At 42.3% G+C, this 12,284-nt stretch overlaps 1 protein-coding gene across 1 annotated transcript in view; it reads left to right on the top strand.

The window, feature by feature from the left end:
- Positions 1–12,284, top strand: part of abr (ABR activator of RhoGEF and GTPase) — a 143,560-nt gene that overhangs the window by 94,589 nt on the left and 36,687 nt on the right. Inside the window, 2 exon segments of the mRNA XM_080483912.1 lie at positions 3,844–3,941; positions 4,044–4,175. Of these exon segments, the coding sequence (XP_080340038.1) occupies positions 3,844–3,941; positions 4,044–4,175 (230 nt within the window).

Here is a 12,284-nt window from a genome sequence, read left to right as displayed (position 1 = left end):
ATTACTGCACCAATAAGAGACTTTCTGTTCAAAACACTGTACTCAGTGTGTATAATTCCCTCCAATACCACAAATCGGTGAAATTACAGTTTCACTCTTGATGATGCGATCCAGTTTGCATTTTTATGCAGATGCTGCAGGGTGAGACCAAAGTGTAACGGAGCCTGTGCGTGAGAGGTTTGCTGTGGTTTCAGTTGCATTGTTGACGATGTTGATCTGTTCTGATAGCCGTGCATTTTCTGAAAAGATTCAGAAGCCTCTCGTTTGCATAATACTCTATGCATGCTCTCGTGGAAACATGTAAAAATGGAAATGACTGGAAATAGCAGTCATTATTCAGTGTTTAAGCAGACATGTCCTCAATAATAGCCTGTTTTTTTTTTTTTTTTTGCTTTTAGTCAGATCAGGGAAACATATAATAGACGGTCTTATTGGAGCTGTTATTTATATCACAACAATCTCCCCTCAGTGGGAAAGGGCTTTAAAATCAGCTCAGGGCAAAGTTAGTCAAACTAGGTCAGAGAGGAGGAAGCTGGAAGTCGACTGTCTCCCAAAAAAAACTGGAGCACCAGTTAAAATATGAGAACGGCGACCTCGTGGAGAAGTGGAAAACATTTCTCTTTTATACGTATGTGCACGTGTGAGTGTCAGCAAATGCCCCCCCCCCCCCCCCCCCCCCCCCCCCACGATGTGAATGCAACAGTTGAAACGTCCCTGTGGTTTTAAACTGTGGTTGCCCCTGCTGCACGGGAACAGCGTGTGCACAACCTGATAAGAATATATAGTTCAAACTGACAAAAAGACACAAGCTCCTCCAACATCTGCCAAAGAGACGGGGGACAGTTGCAGAAAACAGGTTTCTGCTCTAAGCAGCACGTTTTAATGCCGCAAACCAGGTTTCTGTCAAGAGATTTTCATCCAAATTAAAAGCAATTCAGCACTGCATGCGATTATATTCCTTTTAACTCGTGATATTTGTGTAATCTAATCCAGTCAAGGCTGCATGTATTGTCGTTCTTCATCATTTTATTAGTTTTCTACTTCTGGGTTCCATGGAAGTGGCCTGATTGTGCCCCCTCCCCGGTTGTTTTTGTTTGTCCCCGAAGATGAATATTTTCTCCCGAAGCCTTCCAGCAAGCAGACAGAGAGACGGTGGTTTTATTGGCCCAGCCTCCTCATATTAGAAGCACTGATCAGTTTAACTGATTATCACTTGTGCACTAATCCTGTGCACCCACAGTTTGACCCAGCATTCAGCACGGCCCCGGGGCAAGATTAGCTCCCCCCCTGTAAGGAGCACCCGCACACCGGCGAGGCCTGCAGTCCTCAGCTAATTGAGATGGAAAAGGATGGTATCCATTAACCCCGTGCATTTGAGGGTCAGAGACCCCACGCCGGCCAGTTTATGCCCCCTTTCATCCACTGCGCTTAATGGATGACCTGATAAGAGAAAAGAAAATGCACGGAGTCTGTCCTGCTTCTCCGCGAGGACAAAAACGTGTCGCTCCAAATATATGTTGGCTCTGGCCGAGGCACAAAAACTCATTTCAGATGGAGAGGAAATCAACCTCCCGAGAAAAAGTGAGCCGCTCGGAGCTATGAGTACACTCTTCTCTTCCTCCGTGAACAGATGAAAAAGGGACCAAATCAGATTAAAGTTTCAAACGGCTGCTGTTTTTAACATCATAACAAAGTGCCACACACAACTGTATCTACATCTTCTCCTGTGTCCTTCCTCGAGCCTCCTCGGACAGGTAGTCAGCGTATATCCGAGATGTCAAACCAGAGACGAGGGCCATGTGTTGCTACGCTCCCGCGTGTAACGGAAGTGTACGATCACTGCTTCATTTTAAGAAATATCCCCCAGATGGTCACACTGAATTCCTCTCCCGCCGAACTTCCCTCATACCACCGGCGCTAATCTCCTCCTCGTCGGGAGTAATTACTGCTGAACCTTTCAGGACGCTGAGAAAACAAACAAAGAGGGAATGAAACCAGATGGAATGAGATTCCACGATACTGTATGGCCCGGGTGGATGTATGGACGCAAGCGTAAATATTTGCTCCAGTCAGTCGCAGCTCGCCCCGCTGGTAGGATCTGTGTCTCTCTGTATCTCCAGGTCCGTATCACACTGATGATGATGATGATGATGAGGATGATGGGGTTGCTCTTCGGTGCGTTTATCTACATGTGGGGTGGACGTTGTCCCTCCTCCCCCCAGCGGCTTCGTCGCTCAATCTCGGAGACGGTCCCCGGTGAAAGGTCGAACCGTATTCCCATCCATCATGCTGTCAGACGCAGGTCAACCCCAGGGACCGGGGCCAGGCCGCAGGACGCACTGCAGACAGTTTGCAGACAGCCAATAATGCGGTCTGCAGGAACATTTAAAGAAACACATTAACAGACTTAATTGCTCCGTGTAAGAGGCGAGCGTGAGCCAATCCCAGAGGAGAGACGGCCGCGGTAGGAGGATGTTAGGAGGGGAATGGTGGTGGTGATGGTGGTGGGGGGAGCGGCTGGTGGTCCTGAGTGTGTACACATCCAGGAGATTGATGTCTGTCCGCTGACAAACACGAACATATTGACAAAGCCAAGAAAAATTTCACTGCGGTTGAATGTCCACGTTTCTGCTTTTGCTCCCAGAATCTCAATCCCTCACTGCTGCTGAAGTGTGAAGTCACTGTTCAGATTTCTGACTCACATCATGCATACCCATATCCTATTGATTATTCATATAAAGTCTAATTTAATACAGCGATATATTGTAACACGGTGTAACATTATAGCGTATCAGTGTAACACAGCACTAATAAGCTGAGCTGAAGTCGCTCCACTCGATCCTGTAAAATTTACCAAAACATCAATGAAATCAATGTTTCCTCTGTTCGCTGAGCTTCTTCCCAGTGAAAAAGAAATCCTCGAGTGTGAGCGCAACATTAATTCAAGTAGTTTTAATGATCTGTAGTAGCTTGGCCTGATTTACCCCCCCCCCCCCCAAAATAAAACCTATATTCACAATGTTTTCAGAGCTAATTTTAGAGCAAAGTAACATCCAAATCACTGGAAAAACGTTTTCATTATTTAATCAATATGATTTGAACAGAAATGCAATAAAATAGGCTATTTCAAAGTTTTAGTCACATTGCACATGCCTAATGGTAACTAGTCCTTTTTTTCTTACGCACTGGGCATTATTATAATGTTTCATATATGTTCTATTACGTATAATTTGATCTATTTGGTAAGTTTGCAACTCTCATAATGGCACTATAACTCATATTATAGTTTTGATTAATCTCTATTGCTTACTCATGACTTACATTATGTTGTAAAAGTTGTACTTTTTAATAAATGTTTCTATCATTTTAAATCAAAAAAGAGTTTCACCCTCTTTGACTTGCATCTAAACTTTAAAGATTGTGTTACCTTGTTGCCAGATAATAAAAAATGGCGTTTATGAGAATAAATTCAATAGTGAAGAGAAACTGTTAATCACACTTTTTAGTAATAGTAAATAACTAAACATTTGTATGCTGAGGCTAAGAGACCCGCTGACATGATGTGTAATGATGACTGGTAATGACTCCATACCATCACAAAGGCTGTAAAATGTGTTTTATGACAATGTTCTTTCTTCAAAATGAGAAAATTGGAGAAAAGGATGCTTGTAATGCGTCTCCCTGGCTTTGCACAGTGCATTATATATTGCAGTCATTACACAGACGCATTGTGTAGCAGTGATGAAGCGGTGGAGACGTCTAAATGTTTGCTTTTCACTGCTCCGAAGCCGGTGCCGTTTCTTTATCTGATGGCGCTGTCTGTGTCCTGTTGTTTCCGTTCAGATTTATACTGCACTCTGGAAGTGGACTCGTACGGGTACTTTGTCAGCAAGGCCAAGACCCGAGTCTTCAGGGACACCGCGGAGCCTCAGTGGAACGAAGTAAGTCAACGAGGCCTCCTAACATATCAGCCTGAACCTATTTGGCCCCCCTGTGCTCGGGGCAAATGTATTATCCTGCTTCCTTTTTGCGTTGCGGCGTAGGAGTTTGAGATCGAGCTGGAGGGCTCCCAGTATCTGCGCATCCTGTGCTACGAGAAGTGTTACGACAAAAGCATGCTCAACAAGGACGACAACGAGATCGTGGACAAGATCATGGGCAAAGGGCAGGTCCAGGTAAGCGGGGGGGGTGGGCGGCTCACAAGCACACCACTCACACAAAGAGAGAGAGAGAGAGAGACGCCTGTCTCACAGAGGAGAGTATTTCTAAACATGTGACTCATTTTAATTAGTTGTCTAGCCTCTGCGCACAGCGGAGTGGTTTTGTAGTGGGAGCCTCTGACGCTGGCTGGATTAATTATCTAAGGGAGAGTTTGTTTGAGGGGGGTTTTTCCCCGTCTTGTTGTGAGAAATGTCTCTATGAAAATCCCTCGCAGGGTCTTGTTAACTACACACAGTGGTATTAGTGGCTTTTGGTATTGAGGCCAAAAAATACCATTCACAGCTTTGTTTAAGTTTGCAGTACAGCTTGCAGGAGTGTCATGTTTCTATTTTTTTCCCCGTTTGGTCGAGTGAAGCTTGACTCCTGTTAGTTTCCCGCACTTCACTCGGTCGCAGGTTCCTCTTGTGCTGCCCTGTGATCAATGGAGAGTCGCATTAATTAATGTGTTTTCCTCAAGTGGGATGCATCTGTATCAGGGCTCTTTTAGAAACTTTCCAAAGGTAACGGGAATCATTGGAAAGATATGAAGATTTATTGTGACTGCTGCATGAAGGAAGACATTTGCTGCCATAAATAAAAAGTATTGCTGGTGACATCTTCCAGTGGGAAAACACAACTCCTGTCTCAGATATCAAGAAAGTGGGGCAAACACGGATCAGGGCTGCAAAGTTGCAATTTTTTCTGAGAGAACAAATCTCAAAAATCTTTTTTTCCCCCCATTCTAACATCAAAACTTATTTCTAAACGCACTATATCTTACAAAATGTTGTCGTTATTCACATCAAAGACCACTCATTGCACTCCCTGCACCATTTTCTGTAAGTAACTGTGTATATAATAGTCAACATTGCAGTTCTAAATATATGTTGCTCAATTTAATATATTCCATTTTCAAACAGTTGTTTACATTTTAAAATTTTTTTACTCTGTTATCTTGTACAAAAAATCTCCATTCATCATTTAAACCACTTTATCCAGTTCAGGGTCACTGGGGACTGGATAAAATCCCAACTTCCATCAGCAAATGGAGGATCCTCAGGACATTATTAATCTCAATGTGGTTCTCCTGACTAAATAAAGGCTAAAAAAAATTAAATAAATAAAAAATAAACCATGTACAGGTCACCAGTGCTTCACAGGACAAACATTCACACATACAGGACATTGCAAAGTCACAAATTACGGTTTCATACACGACAATGTTTTCAAGTGAAAATTCTAAACTTTCATTGCGCTCTGGGTGTCCAAATAGCTTCAGAAAACACTCCTGGAAAACGCAGATTTTAAAAATGATCAGCCTCCGTCTCCATGGAAACTGCTGAAATACTGCTATTGTGCACCACAGACATAGTAAGTAGATCTCCTGCACATGTGCCAGAAGACGGACAATAACAACAATGGAGGGCCTCCAGAGTGTCATGACTCCCCGTTCAATATTCACCTCGGAATTGGTAGTTTCATATTTGAGAGCGCTAATCTCCACACCACCGAATGGAAAAAAAAAAAAAAAGGTGAACATGCATTTTGGTTAAAAACTGTTTCTGTGATGAAAACTCAGAACAAAGATTGTGAAGTGCTTGAGGGAGTGTATATTTCTTCTGCTGAAAGTCAACTAAACCAGCTTTGAAAGAAAAGAAAAGGAAAAAAAAAAGCAGCTGTGGCATGTTTATTGTAGCACTTCCTGTTTGTCACCGCCACTCTTTGTGTTTGGCTCATTCGGTTTGATGGTTTGTGTCCTCGAGGGGTTTTCCTTTCATTCCCTCTGGAGAGCAGAAGAAACGGATCATTTGTTCATTCTGGAAAAAAAAAATCTTTTCCATCGCTGGTTCAAATTCTACTTTTTAACACAAAACCAAGCAGAGAAATGAATGAATAATTTAATCCCGTTTCTTAAATACAAAATAAACGTCTCAGCTTTTTTACATAGATCTGATCGGTTCATCAATGATTCAGCGTTGCGGCTTACACGACAGTAAAACCCACTTTTTATTAGTCAAGGATGAATGCTGCTGTCGAGAACATCGAACAACCAAAATAAAACAATAAATAAATTTACCAAGTGCCACACGTTTGCTGTGAGAGCGAGTGGATCTCTGATAAGATGCAGTGTAATACAGCATAAAGACGATCTGCAGCAGCTCCTTTTATTTAATATTCAAAGGGGGATGTATGGTGAAGGGCAGGATACACTCTGGAGAGTCACATTCAACCCTGAGAGCAATTTAGAGTCGCCAATAAATCCAACGAGCATGTCTTTGGATAGTGGGAGGAAGCGGTAGAACCCAGAGGAAACCGATGCAGGAACAAGAACAACGTGAATTTTTTCACACATTAAAAGAGGATTAATCTTCAGTATTTCCACTGTGAAGCATGAGACTGAACCCAGTTTTTACTTTATTTCAGACTGTAAATGTGTTCTTTGCTCTATTTCATTTCATTTCCAGCAAAATTTAATCTTGAATGGACCCAATCAGTAAAACAGTGTCATAATAACCTTTAAATTTAAACTTTCAAGGTTTTCTTTGCAGTGGTGCAGAGAATATGTGATAAAAATGTCTATATTTTTGCATATTGAAACAATTACTACCAAAAAAAAGGTTGACAATCTCAACATAAAGCCAATTTCAATGAAACCTTCTGGTGGCAAATACAGTGAAATGTCAAAAAAAAAAAAAAAAAAGCGTCTCTCATAGCGTTTGCATTATGCACGTTTTTACAATCCCACCCTGGCAGCATGGCTTTGAGAATAATGGTAATTTGTTAGCTTGTATGGCAGCGTCACAGATGTCTCATTTCGGGGTTGTGTCCACTACTCGTAACAAATCTATTTAAAGTTGATATTTTTCTCCCGGTTTTGGTGTGACACCAACGCTCTTAATGAAGTTGATCCCAACCGTTTTCCGCCACAAAATAAAAGGACACACCCACTAAAATAAAAATGATGGTTAGTTAGTTCAGTTTGTTCTCGATTCTGAAAACATCTTATTCAGCTTTTCTCTTGACAAGTGCTAATCTGGTTTTGTCCTCCCCTATGTGACCTCTGGCTCTCCCTCGAGGGAGTCCTGGACTCCGGGTCGGGCACCACTGTCTTAATACGGCGACGTACGATAAGTGAACCGTGAAGATTTATGTTCCGTCCGTGCGAGCGCCGGTTTATTATCGCAGAAGTGAAATGAAATCCCGAGCAAAGCTCTTTTTTTTTTTTTCTGTTTTAACATGTCCTCTCGGCATCCAGGCACAGCTCACACTTGGAAGTCGGGAGTTAAGTTACGTCACATTGAACCGGTATCTCGTGTCACGGCGAAGTGGCAACCGAGGAATGTACCGCAGTCGGAGAAACTTCCACTCGGACCCGAGCTGTTTGCTTTCTTGGTGAAGCTCGGTTTATAAGGAGCCTTCAGTGTTTTGCTTTCCTCTCTGGAGACCCTCTGATTTATTTAAGAAGCTTGTGAAACACTGACCGACCATAAATGGGCATATTGAGCTGGAAGTTTTCTTTCTTCACTTTTTTTTTTAATAATCCGCTGCCGTTCCCCATGAGAAAATACCCTGACTCTGTCATCGCAAGATGAGATTGTATTTCCATAGATACTGAGCTAGGATTGTAGGATTTCAGATGCTGGTGAATGACACTCTCGCTTCATACATCATGGGGTGCACACGCAGTGTTAAAAACACTCACTGTCACATGAGTTTGACAGAGTTGCTCGTCCGCATGGGAAATGCCGCCATCTATTTCCAGCAATACAACACGCTGACATTCCCCTAAAGCAGATAGCCTCTGATCTCTGAGGTCAGGCTGCAAATTCGTCATTAAATGGCAACACAGTCTGGCTAACGCGCCCCGCTCGTCTTTCAAAGAGGACATATAAATGGATTCTTTAATGTCTGGGAGCACGATATTTAAAGAACTGATCCATATCAGCCTGAAAGTTGCCATTTAAAGCCCCGAGTGTCTAATTTTTGCGGCCGGCTGTCGCAGAATTTTTAGCACTGAAGCTATTGATTGTCCTCTGGCTCAACAAAGTGTTTGTACAATTGGTGTGAACTCTGTTGCACTTTCTTTATTTGCTTTGCTTTGGGACACAAGGATGATGAGAGCTGCAAAAGTGGGACGAATGAGTTTGTTGACGTCTCTCAGTTCATCTCAGGTTGTTGCGGTTGTACTCAGCCTCTTGCGAACTGGTTACGAGTGAAAAGTGCAACTTGTCCCGGTTGTTCGGTTATGTAACTGTTTAGGTGAACGGTCCCGGTGCTTTGTGTTGCAGAATTGCATCATATCAACCAGCTCCAGCGACGCTTTCATGTGGTAACCCAACCCTCATGAACCCCATCACAACCTCCCCCGGGCTCATCACGCCGGGCTTTGGTTTTTTTCTTGTCTTATCGGGACAAGAACTTGTTGTCTTTCATGCACCCTGGAGCAGCCTCGGTCATTTGGCTCTGTCAACAGTCCCTCTGGGAAACAGAAAGTGACATGTTTCGCAATGTTAGTTTGGCGTCTTTGGTCATTTTCCTGAATATTCTCATCGTCAGCAGAGAAATCCTCAAGTCATTTTACCTGCAGCTTAAATCCTGCAGATTAAATCAGCAGGTATGGCCACTTTCTAAATTCATACATCTTCTCAAACGACATCTTGCGACGTTTGACTTGCAATTTATTTCATCAAATTCTATGTTGCTTGAATATTTTCCTAGAACGTAGAGATGATGTTGTTAAATTTAAAAAGTTATGGTAAAGTAAACTCAACACTTAGACTGTCTGCACTTCAGCTTGCTTGTTTGCAGGAGCCTGCTCTGTGTGCACAGCTGGTGTCCAGGTAATATTGCTTTTTAAGGCAATTAGGTCAGTTTGCACTTATTTCAACTTCAGATGTATCAGCGTCTCTGCATGAGGATCACTCTTAAGTTATCAATCTTAAGCTTTTGTCTTTTTTACGATATAACTGATTGATGATCCTGAATAGTGTGTTTAAGGGTTTTAAGTTAATCTTCTCTTTACCTGCTTTGCTTCACGGTCTACCTGCCGGTTCCCCTTGTTTTCCTTTACTGCCTCTGCAGCAGCCGTTCCGCTCTGCTGTAGATTAACTTTGCAACATATAAAAATCCTTTTTGGTACTGCTGTGTAAAAGATAACTGACGTCAATGGCTGTTGCTGAGTCACTTCACTGTCTTCACAACAACCTCCATATTTTACTGTATGTTAACCTGACCACACACATGCTCGAAAAGTATCAAGAAATACTGCATTAATAATGTAGTTACTGTAAACTTCAAGTTGACCTCGCTTCACTAAGGTCAAGTTCAAACGAAATCAAATTAAAAGATATTAATTTGATGCAACAAAAAGATTTACAACTTTATGTTTTAGTAAAAATGAATGTCATAATGAAACAGAGAAAAAAATTGTTTATAAGCGCCTAACTAGAACTTATCAACAATTCTCATTAACTCCTTATGAATTCACTTTTCACAACAACTGTGTTTTAGTTTAAAAAAGACTCAAAATGTAGAATTCAATGTATATTTAGAGATACTGGAGTGAGTTTTACTCTAGTGATGATAGCTCTGCTTTACTCACATTTTAAATAATTTTTACTTAATGTATTTTGTCTGGTCATCTAATGAAGTTACTGTTGGAGGAAGATTTTGTACGATTTGCAGATGACATATTTGTCTCAATTCAGCCTGGAAGCAAAACTCACCGCTGGCACCCAAATACTCGGAGTCCGTTCCTTCGCTGTACTGAATGTCCTCATGTTCTTTTCTGTGTCCTGTTCTTTCCACGTATCTCTGATTGTCTTGCCACTCAGGGGTCGTGTATCACATGACTACACTAATGGTCCCGTAGAAAAACACTCGTAACCTTTTTCTCCCGCTATCTTTAAAAGTCTGGTGCCTCCCTCAGCTCAACCCCCCGGGGGGGGGGGGGGGGGGTGGGGGGTGGGGGGGGGGGTTGTTTTCATTGGTTTGTGTTCCAGGTGGACCACGCGTCAATCCCTCACCACAGCAGTGTTACTGGGCCCCAGTAAGCAGTAACCTGATAGTTTTGAACTGTTTCCCGGAGATAATGGAAGCCAGAGAAGTTGGGCATTGATGCTTTAAAAAAAAAAAAAAAAAAGATCCGGGGTGATGAAGTTGCTTGTTCCTGGCAAGCTCTTAGTTTCTTCTCTGAAGCGGCCGAGCCGAACGGGGGTACATGCGTGCATTAGCCCTGTGTTACTGTAAAGCTGCGGGTGCAGAGGGGTTGTAAAGTTTGATGCGAGCATCTATGTGCACTCTCATTCCCACTTAAGAGCCACAGTTCCTTCCTCAACCTGAAGCATTAGATGCAAAGTTTGACATTTACATGCCATGTGAGGGGGATTATTGGCCAAAGTAACATTGTTTGGGGTAATAGCTGGCCGCCCCGCATAGAGTATTAGGCTGCTGCCAGGGCAGAAAGTGCAGGCTCTAAGTTCTGATCGAATCGCTCAAACAATTTGACCAACATCAGGCTGTCACAAGCAGGAAGTGCAGGCTGGTGAGTGTATAAAGGAAACCAGTGAAAACATCTGTAAGCAAGCGGAGAAATCAACATGAAAACGTCACAACATTCCTGAGAGATTATGTCTAATAAGTAAATAATTTGTTTTTTTCCTGTTTGAGGCAGAGGTGTCCAACTCAGCCTGGGGTCATCTCAATGGGACAACTTCCAATGAGTAAACCTTCATAATGATTGTTCTTAGATTGTTATTGTCGTTTTCATGCTCACACCATTTCACCAAAATTAAAGGTTCTCGCTCTTACTGCTGCATTACTATGGCAACAGAATCAGATCTTCAGTTCTTGGATTCAGTGTAGTGTTTTGCCCCTGAACCAGGGCGATCAAACACATTTTAGTTCAGATTCACATACCTCATCTTGAGTGGGACGGACCAGTAAAATAGTGCCACGATAACCTTTAATATTTACACTTTTATGTTTCTCTATGTTGTGATGCAGGCTATATGTGATTAAGATATTGATATTTGCGCAAAACCAAACAATCATTGCATAAAATGACTACAATGTCAAGATAAAACCATTTTTAATGAAACCTTCTGGTGCAAAATGCAGTAAGAATTTCCAAAAAAACCCAGTTTTTTTTACCTCTCTTGGGAATAAAATCTCATGTGTTTTTTATGGAAATTGTGTTTTAGACCAACAGCAAGTTTCTTTGTATGTAATTCCTGTGAAATATGTCTCCCCTCTGGGCTAACCGGGTGGTGGTATTTGTTTTGAACACGGAGCTCGGTGGTTTTAATGAGGGTGTGTGGGTGTGTGTGTGGTATTAATACACATTACTGTCTAATAGGCGGTGTCATTTATTTAGTTTCTGGCCCCTGTCATTTAGGGCTGTGATCTGTCATGTTTTTATACTACATACCCCCTGCAGCCAAACACACACACACACACACACACACACACACACACACACACACACACACACACACACACACACACACACACACACACACACACACACACACACACACACACAGCTGTCAACAACACTAACAGATGGGTCTCTGCTGTGAGTGTGTGTGATTGTGTGCGTGTTCAATTCCCCCGGGGACGAACTGAAGACTTGCCTGCGCACACAACTGGGTGATGGGCTAATGCATTGTAAATGATATCAATAACTTCAGCCTGCTGCATTACCTGGTGTTTATTAGCTTGTGGCTCCTTTGTCTCGCTCAGTGTGTTTCCTGTGTATGTGTGTGTGTGCGTGTGTTGGGGTGAGGGTATACATCTATTCAGAAACAAATATTACACAAACCCTCATCGCTCTTCTCCCCCTAATTTATTTTGTTACTTCATGTTTCCTGCGCAGACATTTCCGTCTTTGTTTTTAATGACTCCCATCTCTCATAGTTTCTGCATTTTTCAGCATATGGCACCTTTTTTTTTTTCTTTTCTTTTTCTTTTTTTTTATGGATGAGCCCCAATTAAGCTGACTTCCTCATCAGACGATCCTTGATCAGTGGAGCTGATAGCAGCGTTTTGATGGATTTGTATTTTATTTTCTTTTTTTCTGTCAT

This window comes from Lipophrys pholis (genome assembly GCF_963383615.2).
Source record: "Lipophrys pholis genome assembly, chromosome: 16".
NCBI lineage: Eukaryota > Metazoa > Chordata > Actinopteri > Blenniiformes > Blenniidae > Lipophrys > Lipophrys pholis.
This window is presented reverse-complemented; position numbering and strand designations above follow the sequence as displayed.